This window comes from Chaetodon auriga, chromosome 13 (genome assembly GCF_051107435.1).
Source record: "Chaetodon auriga isolate fChaAug3 chromosome 13, fChaAug3.hap1, whole genome shotgun sequence".
NCBI classification, from domain to species: Eukaryota; Metazoa; Chordata; class Actinopteri; order Chaetodontiformes; family Chaetodontidae; genus Chaetodon; species Chaetodon auriga.
The window spans coordinates 16530888-16552564 of NC_135086.1; the positions used below are offsets into that span (position 1 = coordinate 16530888).

General features: G+C 42.4%; 2 protein-coding genes across 4 annotated transcripts; both read right to left on the reverse strand.

The window, feature by feature from the left end:
• Positions 1–366: 366 nt before the first annotated feature.
• On the reverse strand, positions 367–13776 carry ildr2 (immunoglobulin-like domain containing receptor 2). Of its 3 annotated transcripts, XM_076747382.1 has the most exons (10): positions 13449–13776; positions 10425–10754; positions 9670–9789; positions 6244–6300; positions 4832–4978; positions 4543–4704; positions 4128–4241; positions 3070–3271; positions 2113–2779; positions 367–1014 (listed from the first exon to the last, which is right to left on the reverse strand). In XM_076747382.1, the coding sequence occupies exons 1-10, from the start codon at positions 13486–13488 to the stop codon at positions 979–981; spliced, it is 1875 nt and encodes a 624-aa protein (XP_076603497.1). In that variant the 5' UTR covers positions 13489–13776; the 3' UTR covers positions 367–978. The 3 variants fall into 3 exon arrangements, with proteins under 3 accessions (XP_076603497.1, XP_076603498.1, XP_076603499.1); XM_076747383.1 differs by lacking the exon at positions 6244–6300; XM_076747384.1 differs by lacking the exon at positions 4128–4241 and having other exon boundaries at positions 13449–13774.
• A 1688-nt stretch (positions 13777–15464) lies between these two features.
• On the reverse strand, positions 15465–21574 carry LOC143330828 (immunoglobulin superfamily member 11-like). Its single transcript, XM_076747587.1, has 8 exons — positions 21523–21574; positions 20975–21141; positions 19073–19286; positions 18755–18919; positions 18472–18588; positions 17008–17131; positions 15943–16194; positions 15465–15870 (listed from the first exon to the last, which is right to left on the reverse strand). The coding sequence occupies exons 1-8, from the start codon at positions 21572–21574 to the stop codon at positions 15465–15467; spliced, it is 1497 nt and encodes a 498-aa protein (XP_076603702.1).
• Positions 21575–21677: the final 103 nt, after the last annotated feature.

Sequence of the window (21677 nt, forward strand, 5' to 3'; positions counted from 1 at the left end):
GAAATAAATCAATGGAAATCCATCTTACCAAAGTCAATGCCAAGCTCTGTTATTCATGTAATATTGTTCATTTATTCTTCCATCAGTTACTTACTATGCTGAAGAATTAGAAATCAAACCAGCAAGAAAAAACTAACCTTCACTGGGAGGGAATGTAAATAAATGTTATGAAATCTGGCAAACTTTTAAAGATTATTTCAATAAATGAAGCTCGTGATCTGCTGCTGCAAATACAACAAATGATGAATTGATTGATTGAGAAAATGCTCTCCACATTAACTGATAAGGAAAACAATCATTAGCTACAGTCCTGACTGTGCGTATCTTGGGCAAGAGAAAGAAAATACGCTCATGTAGGACAGCAAAGACTTCTTGAGAATTTTCTTTATTTAAAAAGTATTGAAGCAGTGCAATTAAAATCTGCAGAACAAATTCAAGGTACAGTACTGACATACAGTACAATATGAACAACAGACAAACACACAAATACAAAGTGAACCTGAGCTGTAGTGCACTGAGTGAGAAGTATGAAGTCTGTAGGACAAAATAAGACAGTGGCGTCCTGCTGAGTGTCACAAAAGTCCTTCTGATATTGGCAGATAATAAAAAAAAATACATCTTGGCACAGATTTGAGTAAATCCACTCATTCAACTCATCAGACTCGACAGATAAAAACTGATGCACGTGCCTCATACAAAACATCTGTAGACTACACATGCATATATACCCAGGAATAATTCATACACACGAGGAAAAACGCCCTGTACTGGCAGAAAAGGCTGCACATGCTGCTTCGTGCACATTAATTTCTCAGCATTTTCCATCCGCTACTGCTGTTTGTCGGCGCGGTTATTTCAGTGAGGTGAGCCAGACTTCGTGTGGCTGATGGTAGAACAGTTAGCTTCTCCTGCGTAGCAACAGGACGGTTTAAATGAGCGGACTGGCAGTGGTGTGCGGGTCGAGGCTGGGAAACCTTGTCACACTATGAGAGAGTCCCTGCTCAGTGCAGTGCTCTGTTAAAGAAATACACCAAGAGCCACATGTTAGAGACTTTGCATTCATGCTCGTGCTCGGTTAGTCCAGCCTCCAAGTTTTATTACAATTCAGAGAAATCATACAGCTCAAGCCGTGGTGATGACTGTGACACTGAAAATCACAGTTAGTGAGCCGGTTAGTAAGCATTCGTAACACTGATGGCTGCACGCATGGCCAGGTTATACAGTACATATCTGAGTTAAACAGTTTGGAAATGTACGCAGAAAACCTCGATAAAATCCTATCAGAGAGAAATTGTAGTGATTCAGCGTTAAGACCATAAATCTTGTATGTACATTGCACAAGAGACGATCACATTATGTACACAATACTGTAAAACATTTTCAAATGTCTAAGCACAGAGCTGACGTCATTCTGTTTCATTCTTATTGTCAACAAATCCCAAGACAAGATCAAAACCAGTGACATCTCTCCGTACTCTCTGACATCCCTAAGCATATTTGTTCAGAAATCATTAAAATGTGTCTCAGATATTTAGTTGTTTTTTTTTTCCCCCATTTTAAAGGAATTTGCATCCTTAAGTCAATACAACATCTATATTCAGCAGTGGATTAATGCATATTTGTGGGCTTGTGCAGAGGTCCTTGGCTGTGGAGCAGCTTCATAGGTTATTGTATGCTGTTCTTGTGGTAGTTACCTTGAACTGGGCACAATATACTGACTTGATATTGATGTGTATTTGTGTGTTGGCAGGATAAATCAAGTAAGATCATGCCTGAAACAAAACTTACGTGGTATGTTCACAGGCTGCGAACAAACAACCGGACGGACAAAACAAACAGGAGAGCCATATTTAACTTCATCTGACAGGGTGTGGAGAACAGGCATGCTTATAACATTTGTGTGGCTCACTGATGTGTTTTCAGTGATTCATGGACAAAAACGACGTTTTATAGCACAGGAGAATAAGATAGATTAAGTTTTTTAATGGGATTTGTTGAAAATAAGAAAGTTATAGAATATAGACAGATCTGTTTCTATATACAGGATTTAGAGGCTCTGTGCTGAAGGGCTGAAGAGGACGGACGTCCACGTTTCTGCTACAAGTAACTCACCAGGTTTCGGCTCCTGTCTCTCTCGTCTCTGCCCCCCTGTAGTGTGTGGGACATCCCCTGGTGGGGGCGGGTGTACGAGAAAGGCCTCTTGGCTGGTTCAGTGGTCTTGTATCGCTCTGATCTGGGAGGTTCTGCAGTGCGGTACTGCTCAGCGGTCGCGTCAGCCCTGCGGTACCGCTCCGCCTCCCACTCAGAGTACGGAGGCAAAGGGTCCTCCTCTTCTGGACGGTTGCTTGGCGACCGGCTGTAGTAACTATTGCTGCCCTTCCCTCTGGAGCTGCCTTTAGAGGGAGTGTCACTGTCCTCGTCCGGTCTAGCAGCACCTCTGTCCCCTCCCCGCCCCCTCGCCTTGCTCTCCAGCACACTGCTGAGGAAGGCGTCGTCGTATCCTTGGCTTTGGGGCAGTCGACAGGGCCGATCGCTGTCCCATGTGTCTCTTCTCTTCTGTGGTAATGGTGAGGGGCTGTGGCGGCCCCACCCATCATCCTCATCTCTGTAACAGCGTCTGGGAGGGCTGTAATCTCGCTCATAGACCCGGTCTGGAGGCTCAGCCCGACGACCGCGGGAACCGTAAGACCGGGCAAAGTCCTCCAGCTCGTCCAGGGAGCCGGTGCGCCCTCGTCTGCTCAACGTCTTTCTCTGCAGGTGCTCTGAGCGAGAGTTCCACCTACAGCAAGGAAGAGCACACAACTCAGCACACCGTGACACCGAGTTTACACTTTATTGGCCACTGGCCACTTTATTGGGTACACCTGTACAATCAAATACAATTAAATACACTGGCTCTGCCATAATAATGCTCAGCTGACAAACAATAAAAGTAGACTCAATGGCAGAACAGTTGTATTGGACTGTATCAGGGACCTGTTTCAACAGGTCACAATAAACTAATGATACCATTCATGGTACTTTTACCGTTTAAACACAGAAACACATCCATGCACTATATAATTCTACCTTCTGTCGAGCTCATCGTCTGAGTGGTTGCCTCTGTCCCGCCTGGGCCTTCGACTCTGTGTCAGTGGAGCTGCTCTCAGCACTGACTGGTCATCGAGGTCTGCGATGGGTGGGAGCGCCTTCATCTGGACCGTCTGATAGGTGTGTCTGAAGTCTGAATTCCCTCCATCATGAAGAGAGCTCAGCTCTGATAGGCTACTGGCTGTTGGGACAGACACATCAGTATAGCCACGTGCGATTTTCATCATAAGATTCATTTGGAAAACATTTTTCAGGTAGATTTTCTGTCAGCGCCCGCTGGAGTGCGCAGTAAGATGTCGTTGGCTGATGTTTGAGATGAGAGCATGATACAAACTGCATCATCTGCTTTCTGGTTTGAGGTGACTAAGGCTATATAATCATGAGCTCTAATTATAGCTGACAGCAAAATTTTGAGTGTTTCATGTGTCACCTCAAAATGCCGTCATAACCAATTTAAAGGAGAAGTCTGGAGATATTCGTTATTCCTTTATGTCAACAAATCCCATGAAAGGATGAAAACCAACGACTGATTCTACGAACAGCACTATTACTAACACACGATGTGTTTCTAAAACCGGGTTTGTGACCTTCATGTTTTTAGATCTTTTACATCTTCAGTAGGAACCAGTGCACTTGCAGCTGAGAGCCACAGACAGGCTGGAGAAATCAGAAAATATCGAGAGACTGACAAATTTGTTCACACTAATAAATATCCCCAGCTTCATCCTTCAAGTCTGTACAAGACAAAGCACAAAGCATATTTCTCACCCCTATTATAAACTCAGCTGTGTGTGTGCGTGCATGTGTGTGTATCTACACTCTTCTCAGTCTATTACTGATAATCATGGACCTTACAAATCTCATCTCAGTCAGAACAATTAGATGTTATGGAAAGAATGTCAGGATTAGATGGAAATTAGAATGAATACATTTACACACACCATGCACATAAAAGAGAAACAGCCGGACGCAAACACACAAACACGGTCACACAGCCACACAGATTACAGAAACTGGCCCAATCTGTGCAGGCTTACGTTTGATTGCAGCCATCTTGGCAGTGGGAAACTGAGCCAGCTCCTTCTCTATGTAGTACAGAACTTTCATTGAGTCCTGGTCTGGACTGGCTTTCAGTCGATAACCACCGCGCACTGTGGATGTGGACACACACAAACGTACAGTACGTACACACACAGGGACATAACTATGCAAGGACACACACCTATAAGTTTAAGTGTCCACTGCAAGTTCTTCCAGAGTAACAACCAGACTCCAATATGGTCAGATTCAGATTTTAACATGCATGTGGCCGACAGACATCTCTGTCATTAATACAGGTTAGAGACAGACTCCGGTTGATGACAGATGAAATGAGGGTTAGTGAAGTCAGACATGCTGTTACAGAGCTTTCTAGTATTTCTGCATCTTATTAACTGTTGTGTTGACACTCACCTCCAGCCAGGTTATTCTCCAGAGAGGGTATAGAGGCGATCTTTGGATCCACATGGGATGAAGGGGCAAGAGGAACCACAGTAGGTACACCAGGAATGTAGTAGGGATACACAGGAACCTGAGCAGGTGGTCCACTCTTTGCCATCTTCCCTGCCTCATATACTGTGCAGGAGAACAACAATAAAGCTTCCATGCACAGAGATTGCTGTCAAGCTAACACTGACAATGCACATGGATCTATTAATAAATAAACAGAGTTTTTTAAAGAACTTGTGTTTGTGTTACTCACGGTGTCGTGGACAGCAGCAGGTGTCGGGACAGCAGCAACAGCGGACGTAGCAGCAGCAGGAGTGAGGACAGCACTGACACCAGCAGATCCCCAACAATAACAGCAACAATACACTGCCCAGGACTACAGACCCCACAAACGCCCACTCTGAAATACAGACACACACGCACGCAGACACACACACACACACACACACACATATAGAGTTCAAGATGTGGCATCTTTAATACAATTGGAAAACATTTGAAAGACATTGCAGAGGTCTACCGATAAATATCACAACACATCATTTTTTGTTTATATAAAACAGCTTAAGAACTTGACAGAGTGATACACAAATATCTATTATTACGACATTTATCCAGGATGCTCTCATCTGACTCACAGCAGGCACTAATATCTAAATAATCTGTTATAAGAAGATGAATATGTGTATATTTTTAATATGTATGAGGCATATAACATCTTCCGGTTATGCACAGCTATGTTTGTCTGGGTATAAGCACCATCTATATCTATATCATATCATATAGTGTGATGCTGATGTATGTGTATTGGGAACATCACTAAAAACAGTGATAAAACCGAACACATGCACAGATAAAAATATTAAGAAAAGGTTAAAGTACTTTGCACACTTACAATCAAAAGGCTAAGACATTCACTGTAAACATACACGACAGTTTACAGACTGATTTCCTGGTTCAAATTGCTATACTAATTGTAGACTGTGGACATTTTGAGTGGTTTAGATTATCTCTCTAAACTGATCATCTGCCCACTTGTAATTCTTGCCCTGTTGGACACTCACTGTGTTCCCAGATCTCAGCAATTACTTCAGTGATTACAATGTTATAATAATTGAAAAGAAAAACTTCCGATAAAGCGTAATTTTCCTTTTTTTAAGAAAAAACAAAAAAACATATGTTTACATATCCCCTTCACTGATGTATCCAGAGGCCACAGAGCAGTAAAAAAGGAAACTTCAATAAACTCTAGGGGACTCTGAGTGACTCTTATCCATCGTCACATCTCTAAAGCATCCAGGCCCAAATGGCACACTTCCTCAGGGTGTGCCGAGAAGCAAAATCTGCTCAAAACCGCTCATTAAGTCAACACATATCCCCTGTGGAATTCAAATCCTGAGCAGAGGTGAAGGATAAGAACTGTGAGTCTGTCAATCTTTTTCTTTACAAAGCTTCAATAACTGACTGTGTGTCATTTCAGACTGGGTTACATTTTCCTCACTTTGACTGTATGTAACGTTGAAAGTTCAGTGTCAACAGGAGCTCATGAATATGAATGTTAGTTAAAGAGAGTTTTGATTGGTCGGTGAGAATTAAACATTAGGAGCATTAGGGAAGCTTGAAGACGCCAGGCAGTGAGACAAAAGTGCAGGTGAGGAGCCGTACCTGGCATAATCTCCACATCAAACTCAGGTAGGAGATCGTCCTGCTGACCTGTCCTGCCTGCAGAGAGAGGGAGAGCACAGGTGAAGGCCGGCAGAGGAAGCAGGAAGCGAGAGTCAAAAGGTCAGGCAAATTAGAGAATTTGGTAGCAGAGTGGATGATTAATGGTCATGCACTGTCAGAGTCAGGGAACACACAGTAACAAAGCATTCATGTCTCAGTTCATGTGAAATAAATGCACTGATGTGCCTGCGTAGACTGGATTTTTCATGCTAGCAGTGGGGCTCTAGAGAGAGGCAATGCTGCATGTTACTAACAACAGTTCTCGGATGGATTACCATTAAAGTTCATACAGGCATTGACGGTCCACAGAGGATGAATCCTGATGACTTTGGTCATCAGCTTCTTTTAGCATCACCAAGTTGACAATCATGTCAAATGTCTCAATAATGACTAAATGGTATGGTATGAATTTATTTACTCACATTCATGTCCCCCTGAGGATGAACTGTAATTTTAATCTAGCACCATCATCAGGTCCAAATTTCAATCAGTGTTTTAAAGTTTGATTTATGACTAAATACCTGCAAAACTTATGACATTCTCATCACGCAAACGTTAGCATGTTTACACACTAAACTAAAATGTTAAACATGGTTAACATACCAACATCAGTGTCTTAACATTGTCATAGTGAGTCTGTTAGCATGCTGAGATTAGCATTCAGCTCCACATGCCTCACAGAGCTGCCAGCATGGCCGTAAAGTCTTACTTTTGTTATCACATGAATCACAATGATATGTTTCTGTGAGTTTTCAGAGTCCATGCCACTAAAATATGATGCCGTAGAGTTTCTGAGAAGAGTTTTCAAACATGCTAACCTATGAACATGAGCACAAGTCATGTAAGTCAGAGTTCAGAGTTCAACATGCTCTTATTTTGAATCTAATTTTAGCAGGAGGCCCGCAGGACTATATGTTTCTGTGGTAACCTGGCTGTCTGGAGGCGTCAAGAGTGCACACGAATGAATGAACGCAACATGCCGATGTACACACATGCAACATGCATACTGACACACAAACACAGACACATACAGAGATGTGCCAAGAGAGGCGGTGTGTGAGGACAAAGAGGGGTTTTTGGAAACTGGGGCACATAGTTTACCATGGGAGCTCATCAAAAAAAGGTCACACAAGTTGTATGGTTGTGAAACAGTGCCTCTTTTGTGCTTCATACACAAGATAAACAGGTCAAAAAAAGACATTTCAAGGCAGCTTAGACAACTGTAAAATACAGGAAAATAAAGGGACCGCAACAGGTGTGCTGAGACAGAGACACAACTGCAGGTGTCGTCAGTATGTGTTTATCATGAGGTGTCAATGGACTATAATTACAGTAAAGGCCAGTCACTGATCTGTCTGACTGCAGGGGTAGACTAAACACCCACTGGCAGTCGAGCTCCAGAGTGTGCTGAGTAGACAGTTACTATGGAGGGAGGGAAAAAAAACAGCATACTCTTGCCACCTGATAAAAAAAGTAAGGTTGGTTCCCTGGGCTGGCACACTCATCTACATACCATGAAGCTCAGTAACACTGAGTAACCTGAGAGAGCCGAGGAGCTATGCAGCCCTGACAGGGAGGGAGGCAGTGAGAGGTGCAGGAGTGAACAGTGGAGGAGTACATGAGAAGATTTTGCAAGACAAACAGGAGTGAACGTCAATGAAACATTAGTCCAAAAGAAAAATTAAACCAGAGATTAGGGAGATGGTGAAAGAACAAACATCAGAACTTGTTGCTTAAAGGTCCAGTCTGCAGGGTTTAGTGGCCTGTTGCAGTGAGGCTGCAGACTGCATCCAGCTAAATACACCTCGCCTCACCCTCCCCTTTCAAGCATGTAGGAGAACCTATGGCGGCTGCTAAAAACACAAAATATACGACTGGCCCTCTCTTGAGCCAGTGTTTGGTTTGTCTGTTCTGGGCAACTGTAGAAACCCGGTGGTGCAACTCCGCTCTCTCTGCAGATATAAAGAGCTCATTCTAGGGTAAGGAAAACACACTGATTCTTATTTTCAGGTGATTGTACATAAATGAAAACACACCTATGAACATTATATTCCATTTCTGCTGATGGATCCCCCTGAATCCTACACACTGGACCTTTAAAGGAAGAGTTTGCCATCTTTGGAAATAGCGTATTGGCTTTCTTGCTGAAAGTTAGGTGACAAGATCAACACCATGTCATGTCTGTAAAGCAAATAAGGAGCTGCAGCTGCTTAGCTTAGCATAAACACTAGAAGCAGGGGGAAACAGTGCTACTTTCATACGAAGCCAGGCAGGCTGTTTCCACTTCTTATTGCTAAGCTAAGCTAACCAGCTGCTGTCAGTAGCCTCATACTGAACCGACAGGTGTGAAAAAAGCATCAATCTTGGAATCTAATTCTCAGCAAAAATTTACCAAAAATGTCAAAGTGTTGCTTTAATTAGTGGTTTATGAAATTGTTTGTGTGTGAGATCTCAAAGCTTTAGGAAACGCGTGTTTTCACACACTTCCTAATTCCAACTTCAACAATGTGGCAAAGCTAAAAAGAAAGTAGAGAACCAAAACCCAGAGCAGTCTTGTTATTCTCACTCCATTAATCCCCGCCCCCCCGCCCGCTTCTGTCCTGTCAGCTGATCATAATCAGATTAATGCTCAGTGGACGAGGGCTGTATGAATGATCAGACGTTTATACTACAGGCACGTCGGGTTAGTCAAACTTAAAGGAAGAAAACCATTCTGGGTAACTTTCACATCACACTGCTGTGAGAGTTTAACCCCCTTTCTACGTCTCTCTCTTCACGTCTACACCAGCAGCGACTCTTAACAAGCTTCAGCCTCCTCTGGAAAAAAAAAAGCATGTTGCCATGGTAGCTTAAGGAGTGTCTTTGGCAACAATAGCCTCCATAGTTCCCCTCGCTGAATGGACATGCTACTTCAAGTTTCACTGACTGGAGATGGTGAATCTGACCTTTAGCACTGAAGTTTTAGCTGCTGAGCGAAGCATTGAGGAACCTTGTATAATCATTAATCAGTAAAAAATACTCTGCGGTGAGCAAACACAAACTGTTGAACACATGATGCCGTACAGTTCTGACTGACTTCAGATGTACAGTGCAGTCCAGCCAAGTTCACGTCAACCCTGCAAAGTGAGCGCTTGGCTTAATGGTGTAAAGAGGCAAACACCACTCAGCCGTCTCTATGGAAGCTGTTGTATGGACGCTGTGGAATGCAGAGCAACAAAGAGACTACGTCTAAAACCTTTACTAACATACAGAAAGAAACTTCACTGAGCGTCATATGAAACCAAACAAACAAGCCAGCCCATCATGATCAGGCTCAAAGTCAGCTTGAGTCTCCACATGGTTACTTTGATTAAAATGTAGGCATACCCAGCACCAGTAACTCCAGCTGGGCCTCGTTCTTCCCCTCCAGATCATCAGCAATGACCACTTTACAGAAGTACACTCCACTGTCGCCCCACTGCAGCTCCCCGATACGCAGGTCTGCCTCTGCACAGAGACAGGAAACACGGTTAGATGTGCTGCAGGAGGTGAGAGGTCAGAAGAGCTCGTGTTCACGGAGCAGGTCAGTGTTTAACTGCCACACTTGTGAATTTGGATCGACTGACACTGAAAACAAACTGAATATAATGACGTGTTTGCTGACTCTAAATTTACAGTCAAATGGTTTTTAGCTGCAGAACACACACACACCTGTGCAGTTAGTCAATGCTAAATCTGACATGATACCTGAGTTTCAAAACCAAAATTAAATTCAGAGCATTTACATGTGAAAAACAAGAAAACTGCTATCAAATGTTTCTTTTTTACTGTATTAAATGACGACAGCTGGGAATTGTTGGACATACTACGTTGCTCTAACACATTTGGATAGAAGACGGGTGTTTTGTCTTGATAAGGCTTTAAGGTTTAACGAGGACTGATGCATGAATAGGAGTGAGAGCAGGGGGTTGTGATTGTGTGTGTGTGTGTGTAGAGCTCTACTCTATTGTGAGACAAAGACAAAAGAGGTTTATTTGGAGAACAGGAAACACGGCACACAGTCAGCTCCTGAGAGCAGCGGTCAAACAGCTGCAGCCTTGATTAAACGTGTTTTCATAGAGGATAGAAAATGACAACATTACTGTTCATGATCGTGATGTCTCTGCCTTTGTAGTGCTCTGCCAGCGTCATGGAGGCCCCCTGCGCAGAGGCCACAACCCGGACTGTGCGGCTGCTGTCAGAGCACTCCAGGTGGGACGTGGCACCCAGCTCAGAGGCCTGGATGCCCAGACTCTCGGGCAGGGTGAAGGACTCCCGCGTGCGGTCTCGACAGTAGGACTTGTACCACCACTGCACCACCGGGGCCTGAGTGGAGGCCGTTTGGTACTGACACGGGAGGACCACGGACTGGAAGAGCATCGCAAACCGCTGCTTCTCCCGCACTGTGACGTGCACGCCATCGCACACACACACTGACAGAGACAGAGAAAGAAAATGGGAGTCGATAAAAATGAAAACTTCACTCTTTAAAAAACAGATATAATAAACCTTTTGTCTGACTCTTGGATACGGCAGCACTGAGAAATCCCAGCTTCACCTACTTAACTGCAGAGTGATCAAAAGCAGGTACCTTCACTGAGTATATTCACTATTTAACACCCTGAAGAGGAACATCTCCCCCACTATGACCATTGGAGGGGAAAACACAGAGTTTGGGGCTGCAACTATTATCTCGTTTGCTATCAAATAAGACCAAGAATAGCAGCAAATCTTCACAATGTAGAAGCTGGAATTTATGCCTGAAAGTCAAACACAGTCACACTTAGTCGACCCTCACTGTTATAAATGGGGCGAACAAAGTATTGTTGGACTATTATATCAAACTGCATTAGTTTTAGCTGAGTGTACCTAATAAACTGGCAACTGAGTGCAGACAAAAGCAATTTAAAGACAGGAAAAGGATGCTGGTGACATCTTGATCACAGAAGAAACAGCTGTGCTTCGTCTTTGTCCGTGTGGATGATTCATGAGCGTGCAGGGCTACACCTGGGAGATATTCTGCGTCGTATCAAAACAAGAGCAAAGACAGGAACGGAGATTAGGTCTGTGGAGGGGGTTCCTCCGTTGCTCGGTACTGGGGTCAGGAGGGTCAAATTCCAGTGTGTGTGTAGGGGGGGCCGCCTGTGGAGAGGCAGGGGGTTGTCATCACAGAGGGAGGGGATGAGAGCTCAGACGCTCGTGGGTGCTTTCTGCTGGTCATATTAGGCCTGGGTGGGGCAGGAACTCACTCTAAACACTTCCCAGAAGACAGGAAATCAAAACAAAAGCAAGTCCACCAGCCTGTCTCTCCTTTGGACTGTTTCAGTTATCAGTTGTTATCAGTTTCAAAACTGTTGCCAATGATTTCTCTCAATTAATCACTTCAGCTCAAGTGTCACAGTAGTGTGTTAATGATTCATTTATGACACACTGAGTCAGGTTAGATGAGCATCGCCAGGTTTCTTCTTCTTCCCCTGATGAGAAACTGCACCTTATCTGCACATTTCTAGGTTCAGTGCTGGTGGTGATCGAGCCAAACCATTTTTAAAGGATAAGTGAACAAGAAGAGGGCCGACCGAGCTCCTAAATTCCTCCCACGAACCAACTCTGGTCTTCCCTTTGTTTCTTTTTTCATGGACCAGTCCATTGTTAGGGCTGTGCTGAAAATCCCCCCCCCCCCACCTCCAATCCCACTTGAGGAGCTGAGAGGGGGAGGAGGTCAGAGACTCCCAGCCAATGGGAGTATCTGGCCTCTGTGAGCCGGGTGTGAACAGACCAATTAACTGTTGAGATTTAAACCGAACCGTTACTCCATGAATGCCATCGGTCAGAGAGGTTCGGATAAACAAACACAGGAACTGCTGGATGCATCATGTCTGAAGCTGACTGTTAACTCTGACATCAGGTGTGACTCACTGTAGGTTAATGAACAGGTTACAGAGGCAGCAGACAGCCTCCTCCTCCACCCTCACACAGACTAAAGGCCTTGTTTTAAGAGCAGAGCACCTTTTCAAACAGTGTGTGGTCACAAATGTATTCCAGGTCAGAGCTCTGCTGCCGGGCGCTGCGTGTTTCCTGAACACAGCCAGACCTTTCCTCTCCCAAGCTGTCACATTTCCTGCTTTAACTGAGTCCTACATTCCTTCACATTGACTCAAAACAAAAACGCAGATAAGACTGAATGTGGTCTCCATGTCTGATAAAGGATTTTAATGCAATTTTACAGCAACACTCAGAGAGTTTGTGATAAGTGAAGCATTTTTGCTTGCAGTCATTCTCTTACAGATACATTTTGAGCCCTCTTCAGACCTGATTCAGACCACTGAATGGCCTTTAAAAGTATAATAGGGCTGTACCTAAATTACCTTAATTTTTGATTCATCTGCCGATTATATTCTTGATTCATCCTGGCTGTTTGCACATGACGAAAAGATGTATTTAAATAACTTGTTTTATTCAATCAGCAGTCTTAAACTCAAAGATACTCAGTTTACTGCAAGAAATGGCAACAAACAGCACCAAATCCTCACATTTGACAGCCTGAGAGCGGAGAAAGTTTGACATTTTTGCATGAGAAATGAATGAAACGATGGATCACTTCTCAGAGCAGTTGTAGATTCATTCTCTGTCACTGCCTGATCGATTAATCGATCAATTGTTGCAGCTCTACTTTACTGTACCTATAAAGCACAGCTCTACCATTAAACCGTATACTTCAAGATGTACAGTAATGATTTTATCTAGTGAACTGTAGTGGTATATAATGCAGATAGGACTGTAACAGCATCTCTATAAGCCTCTGGGGAACATCATTATCACACCTGAGGACATGAAGTTTAATATAAAGTAAAAACAACACAGAATACCACACACTGTGAATCCTAGAGGAATTTTTAGGGGTGTCCCCTCTTCGACCCCTTAGGTATTATTAATTTGTTAAATCATCCCTATAATAGCATCTGTATCTTAATTCAGACAAAAAGAAGCTCTTTACCCAGTCGCATACAGACAAGTGTGCAGACACTGTGCCTGGGCTGGTTTATAGGATCAACCTGTTGAGCTGCTGTCGTAAAGAAAACACATTTTTAGTAAAGATTACACATTTCAGTGAGGAGAATGAGACTTACCTGATGCTCCCAGTAAAACGGCCAGCCGGTAAAAGTTCATTATAGAGTCCTATTTTACAGTAAAGTGCAGTTTGTCCGCATGTTGATGCCTCTCGCTATCCGTTCACTGCTCTGCTAACGGGACTCACAGACGGCGACTGACGGGACTGTACCACTTCACACAGAGGGGAGTCCCGACACAAACACGGCTCTCAAACACCCACAAATCCCACGCCATACTTTCAATAAAACACAAGCTTAGTGGAGATGTTTCTTTAATTTATCTTTCGGAGTCTAATTTTAATGTTGCGTGGCGGGTGTTGAGGCAGTAGCTGCCGAGCAGAGTGGACAGGTCTGCCCGGTGTAAAGGTGGAGGAAGGAGGGAGTGCAGCTCCATGACTAAATCAGGTCAGAATGAGCTCAAAGTTTAGAGGAAGATTTCTGAACACAAACAGCAACATTTCAGCATTTTTTTTTTTTTTTTTTATTATTATTATCGAAGTCGATTTGATTTCTCTCCATATAGATGAATGCATGCATTAATTATATGTCACTCAACAGCATAAACTAAAAGCTACACACAAAGATGTTAAAAATGATCACTTTAAGTACACACTCATTTCAGGACAAACTGGCATTTACTTTGCCCTCAAATCAAAAACATACAAAAGCAAAAAAATAGAAAAAAAAATGCTGTAATCTGTACAAATGCTTAAAATAAGCTTTAAAAAAAGAAGTAAATCTAGCTCAGGTGCAGCTGAAAAAAAAAAGATAATGTACACATTTGAAATGGTGGAGTGACAAAAGAAAACCCCTTTTTGCCTGGAACAATGTTTTTACATTAATGCCCAAATTACTGCAGCAGGTTTGTGAGCTGTAAATGTATTAATGACCAACTTACACTCACTGAGGTGTGGACACGGGGGAGGTTTCATGAAACAAACAAACACGCCAGCAAATAAAATCAATGCTAAAATTATTAATAATATTATTATTTTGTTTCACATTAGAAAATTTCAGCCGCAGGATTCATTTTACCATGCAGGTAACATTAAATCACTAATATCAAATACAAATGTATATGTTGATAGCACAAGTAAAATAAAAACACAGCGGTGTAAATTCAGGTCAGGTGACCAGAAAGCTAATATATTCTGGATTCAACACAGTTTGATGCCCCCACTCAACTGAAGAGTAATCTCTACAGATATCTGCATATGAATGTATAATGTGTAGGTAAAGGCCAAGATTTTGGTATTGGAAGTGTTCTGGTTTTCATTTGCAGTCTGAGGATCATTGACCAATCATGTTTGAGTGGGGTTTGGATGTAATTCGTGTGGAGAACAAAAGAGGTGGAAAGCACTCGCCGAAATGCAATCTCAGACCCCATCGACTTCTGTCTGACTCAAAGGATATACCCCTCTGCTTTCTGTCATGGTGTTCTTCCCCACCTCATGTATTATCGTCCTATACCAAATACCTGACATGAACAACATTTTTTTTAACCATACAAAGTACCATGATGTTCCATACCGCTCAGCCTAAACTAATTAAACATTGGTACACTGTGACAGGCATGACAAGGTCAGAAGTTATCAAGTTGATTTGGTTTGGTCTGGTCTTGCAGAAAAGTTGCCTGGTGTACATCTGAAGTCGGACAGACCAGAATTAATTACAGCTAGATTTCCGACAAAAATCTGTCCAGTTGAATGACTGTGATAAATGGAGCCACCTCTGCAGGCAAAATAAGTCCAGTTGGTTCAGCTACAGTACCTTGGCATTAGACAGTAGTCACAAGCCTCCTACTGTAAATTCTCAAGTAGTGGCTTTTATTCACCGCAGTAGCAGTAAGAACCAAGCATGTGTGGGACAGGCTTATATTAGAAACAAGCCTGTATTTACTACTATTTGAATACCAGTTTTTGAAAGGATTTTGCTGTGTCAGTGAGCCAATTGAACATGCATGTTTTTAAAAGCATCAACAAAGAAAAAAAAAGAAGATTTTGGGGCAATAAAAGAGCATTCAGTAACACAAGATTAGTCGTATCCGTTTCTCTGTGGATCATCAATGTAATCGAGGCGATCCCGGCTGCCAACACGACGATCGCTGTGGTCAAGGTTACGATAGCGATCGCTGTGGTCGTCAAGGCGATCGCGGCTTCCACCATAACGATCGCGATAATCGTCAAGACGATCGCGGCTTCCACCGTGACGATCGCGATTATCGTCAAGACGATCGCGGCTTCCACCGTAACGATCGCGATTATCGTCAAGGCGGTCGCGGCTTCCACCGTAACGATTGCGACTATCGTCAAGGCGGTCGCGGCTTCCACCGTAACGATCACGATTGTCATCCAGGCGATCACGACTGCCGCTGTAATGATCGCGTTGATCATCCAGGCGATCACGACTACCACTAGAACGACCACGCTGATCATCAAGCCTATCACGACTTCCACTGTAATGGTTACGTTTATCATCAAGACGATCACGACTTCCATAATTACGATCCTGCTGGTCGTGCTGGTAACGCTGAGAACCAATATCACTGCCCTTGCCATCATACCTGTCTTTACCACTGTAATGACTGTGTTGGTCATCGTCATAATATGCAGCTGCTCCTACATTGTAATTCTTTTGAGGAACAATGTCTTTCTCTTCGTGCTGTTTGAGCTGCTTTGTCTCGCTGTCTTTATCTGGCTTGACGTCCCTGTACTCCTCTTCAGCCTCAGGAGCATCTCTGTCAAAAACCACTTCTCCGGGGGCACTAACAGACAACAGAAAAAAGACAAAATATACAAAAGAAAGAGAAAATGGTGAGGCTTTATGGTTGGATGCATTAATGAAAGCACCGATAAACACCACTTAGACCCTGTTTACACCTGGCATTAACATGCGTGGACAGTGCTAAATACAAATGTAAGTGACCACCAAGATGCATTTGGGTCCGATCACCCAAACCACTCGTCAAGGTGGTCTGGGAAGCATGTGACCACATATCTTTTGTAGTGTAAATGCTAATGCCTGCTAATGGTCCCCAGTCAGAACTTAACAGCAACATACCTCATCAGTACAGGACATGGTGGCTATTACCGCACACTAAAGATCACAAAAAATGGAGACAAGCACCAATGCACATGGAGTAAAAGTCCCTTTTTTGTCTTGTCCTTCACTCATCTGCAAGTTGCAAATGACTTTGAACTGTCAATCTCAACAGTTGGAATTGCCGGTACATGTGTATTAGTTTTAGTTTTAGTTTTGTTTTGTTAGCTAGCTGTTAGCCAGTGTGAAATAAACATGGTAACACATAATATGCAGGGGGCTCTTTTACCATCTAGCTGAAGTGATGTAGGCAGTAAAGACATCTTAACACAAGTGGTCTGCTGGACACCTTGGATACACACAATAGAGACAGGTGTGAACGGTTACGTGTCTCGGCTGTCCACTTTTGATTGAAACATCCAGAAGGCATGTTAATGCCAGGTGTGAATATGGCTTTAGATAGTAACAAGCAATATACCAACATGGACTAATTGTTGGTGGTGGTTTACAGTGGCATAAACATACAGTACATACATACCCTTTGGCCTTCTTGTTCTTTTTGCTCCTTTTCCAGCAGCAAAAGAAGCCGATAATCCCCAGCACTGCGACACACGCAACGACTACTCCAATTATAATTGGAGTGGACCCGATGTTCATGCTGGCTGGGGAGACAAGAGGAAAGACAAGGGGTTTTCACAGGACACAAAGTCCAGGCCTAAGATCCTCTTTCAGCCAGCTTTAACATCTTCATCAGCCATTTTGAGCTTTCTCCTTTTCAAATTGCACTCATACGCAACTATTTCTCATTACAAAATGTGTGCTTGCATGGGGCATATTGACAGACAGATTTACCACTCAAAATTCATCATGATTTTTTAAAACAGGTACTTGATTTCACACAGATGTTGAAAGGAGAACCGTGTAAAATGTGACTCCAAATATGCGCTTGTTGGCTACATAGACAATATCATGCCAAAAGACAGACTAAAATCAGCACCCTCATCAACTGAAAACGCTGATGTTTACAGCAGCAGAAGGAGCTCCACTCTAAAAAGAGGAGCAAACTAGCTAAAACAAAGTCATGCGCCTTGCAATCATGAACAACAGCTTAGTATGCACTGAACACCTGAACAACTAGCTTAGAAACTGAAGAATTTTAGCATAATGAGAAGATAAAATCTTATGTGAAATAAGTTTGACTAAAATGACAAATAATTGACAGTTTTGGATAGATGAGATGGACTGAAATGTTCAGTCTAATGATTGTAACTGCTTTTGTCCCAGTTTTTCCCCTTGTGTCTCCTTTGTTTTCCCCTTCCCTGTGTGTCCTGTGCTGCTGTCTGTCTGTCTCTTTCTCCCTCTCTGCCTGTGTGTCTGTGTGATTGTCTGAATGGAGACAGGTGTGCTGAAGCCAGAGCAGAACCTCACCAGCTGCATCCCATCCTGTATTCAGCTCTCTTACAAAGACTCAGCTCTGCCACATCCACCTTGCCAGATCACAGCCCTGTACTAGATTTCAAAGAGCTTATTCTAAGGTAACAAAAACAGGACAGCTCCTACTTTCAGGTGATAATAGACTAATTGAAACATTTGAACATTTTATCAAATTTCTGCCATATTCTGCCATTGGATCCTCCCAAATCTCACATACTGGCCCTTTAATACATCCAGCAGACACACCTGATGTATTCATGTCCAATATCCACTCTTGTTTTAGCTGTTTTAGCGTCCACCAAATAACGAGAAAAATATCTGTCCGTTTAGTGCCTAAACGCTCCACTGTGTTCATCAGCTAGTTGATAACAATGAGAGTATGGTGTACCCTGAGTTTTTGAAAAAAGAAAAAAGCTTCCTGACAATGTGGGTGGAAACAAAGTTCAACAGAGTGAAATTTGTGAGTAAAAGTGGCTAAAAAGCTCATAGGGAAATATCAGAATTGAGCTGTAGTCTCTGTGGGTTCATCGTGAATGGGCGAGCGAGTAAATCATGTTAAAACACTTACCAGGCACCACAGCTAAGGTAAGGTTGCAGCTGGCAGTACCTATGTCATTTTCTGATGTGCAAATGTAAAACCCAGACGTTTCTCTTGAAATGTTGAAGAGAGACAGAACTCCGTCCTCTGCAAGATAAAGACAAAAAAATACAATACTAAGATGATGGGCCATTTTGCCATTCTTTACATTGACTGTGACGATGGGAAACAAACTCTAAGCCTGCCTAAGATGTGTGCTTCAAATTGATGAAATTGGAACAAAGTGAAACGCACTGATGGTCGACAAGCATACTTTCAGTTGTCTTTGGTGGAAATCCTCTCTTAATATTTTCAGTGCTGTAGCTCTCCCATCGACTCGTAGGTTTTGGGGATCCCTCCTCAGACACACAGGTGAGGGTGATGTTTTGCCAGTACTCTGCTTTTCCCTGAATCTTGCAGACTGGCACAGAGGGAGGCACTGGAAGAAAGCAAAGCATTCAACAAAAGTTACAATCACTTATTACAAGGGAACTGCAACAAAACATAGTATTGATTGTTCATCTTCATGGAGACAACATGAAATAGAATTATTCAAAATTGATAAATAGACTTGTCAGTGATTCATTCTCACCCAGGACCAAAAGGGAAGTGCTGGCAGCTGTTGTTCCCTCATCATCACCGGGGATTATGACACTGCATTGATAACGGCGGCTGTCCTTCATGGTCACTTTCATTAAACGGAGTGTGCCGATTCGGCTGTTCATGTCAACCTCCAGAGAGGCTCTGCCTTCATAAGGAGGTGCGATGTCGACCTGATTGCTTATAAAGAAGGTGGCCACGGTTTGCTAGAGAAACAAAGACAAACATATTTTACAAAATATGATATATGATAGTATATGGTTTAAAATTTACCTGAAAGATTCATATGAAAAAATTGTGCAAAATATAGGAATGAACCAAGATGCTGTCTCAAAGGTTCTTTCATCGTTTTCATAATATCTCAATTTTATAGGATATCTTTTTGATATCATTGTAGACATTACTTCAAAGGCTCTTTTTCAAAAGTCAGCTGTTCTTTCATTAAGACATTGTTCCCAACAACACATTTCATGTCAAGTTTTATTTCATAATGACACATTTCATGAATTCACTGTGTGCCACTGAAGCTAGTCAGCTTCTGTTAGCTAAAGCAACAACGATGTTAAAGTTGTTCTGTATCAACCATTTAGAGGCTGCTGCTGCAAATAAACAGCTTCTGTAGATATTAAGCCTGAACACGGCTGCTCATGGTGCCCAGTTAGCAAGACTTGCTTGTGATCTTATTACTGATGATTTTATCACTCTCCTGTGTTGGTAAACTGTATATTTTTTACATTTTGGCCCATTTGATGGACAAAACAAGTCATTTGATGTCTTCATCTCAGAACATTTTCATGAGTAATTTTCACTATGGTCTGGTGTTTTATGGACTAAATGAATTGAGAGAAAAATCTGAAGATCAATCAAAAATGAAAATAATTGTCATTCAGCCTCATAAATGCTAAATAAGTGTAAGCAGTACTGAGTATTACACTCATACTTAACTTTAAGTTCCAAACTGATTGCTGCCACAATAGTTGTTCTTTGATTAATTATTTTGTGTGCAATTTATCATCACTACAAAAAGTGTTAGTGGTAGTCCTACTGAATGATACAGCTTAAAATCTATGTCTCATTACCATCTGATATGTCCAATAGTGCGTGATGTTTAAGAGGCAATCTTGTCTTATTCATTTATTCATCGTCCCCTGAACAAAGGTTGTAAATGCTATATGCAGTAGGGCGGGACTTGTATGCTTGAAACTGGAGCTGATTAAGTATCAAGCAATAGAGCACAGGACCCCTCCCTATGAAACTGTTATTCACTGCAACAAATCATTGTCCATTTTAAGATGTGACAATGCAACAGCCTTGATATGAACATAACCTACACTGTTACACAATAAAAATCACTGGTTGAGCAGACACATATTTTAACCAGCACCAATGGGAGATTTTTGACCAGTGCTGATGCTACTAGATCAAAACATCTCCTTGAGTGATTTACTGAGCATGTTAATATATTGAAAGGTACACAATAATATGAATAAAGGCTACTTTAGTTAGTCATTTAGTATGCTACTACCACAGATTTTGGGGACTTGTGAGAGGTGAACAAAATCAGAGTAATCAGAGAGCTCCAGAAATGCTGGATCCTATCCTTCCCATAATGCAGCTCAAATGCAGATCTTCTGTTCGATACTCCCTGTCGAGTAAACACCCACGTCTTTCATACTCCATGCCCTGGTTTTTTCTTTCTGTTATTGTTTTATAGTCTCAAAGCCCAGTCTGAGATAACGCCACGCCTGAAGACAACTGTGTTAACAGGAGGAGGGGCACTCCCCATGACGAATAAACTGATCTTCATGTGTCAACTCAGCGGGGTTCCCCTATATGCTGTACTAAGAAGATACTATGACCACATGTTGTGCATGCAGCTAGGTTAACCTCTCACCATTGTACCATCAGGAGTTTCAGGGTAAGCTTCCCATGAGAGGATAAACGTGTGGGTGATTGGTTTGGCGGGAGTGAAGGAACAAGCCAGGGAAATTTCACCTCCTCGTGCAACCTCATATGCGTTCTGTAAGACAGCAACTTCCAAACTCCTGCAGCAGGGAAGTACTGAAATAAAAACACATATAGAATGACATATATCAATGTTTTTCAGACACATAGCCATTTACTTGGTGTATTTGCAAAATAATTGACATCTACTCGTGTAATGTGGTATTCTGGATCAGATAAAAACAGAAATGATTTAATATGACCAACTTCAACTATATTTGTGCTACTAATTATAATACAGTATGTTTCTTAAAAGGCAATTTGAATACATGGTTCACCTACAGGTCTCCTTTGAGTAAAATGCAATCTCACTTCCACTTGAGCAGCAAGAAGTTGGCTTAATGATTAACGCTGGTGATAATACCATAAAGCTGTGGTAGCAGTTAGAGAAGAGAGAAGAGCAATAGAAAAGAGAAAGAATACAAGCATAAAGCCTACCTGTGAGTATCAGAAGTAACTTTTGCCATCCAAGCTGCCTCTTTGTCATCATTGCTGAAAGTGGATAAAAATATCCAGCTATTAAAATATTTGAAATTGATGCTTTCAGTCGAAGAGCAAGAGCCCGCCTAACCTTCACAGTGAACTCCCAGGTA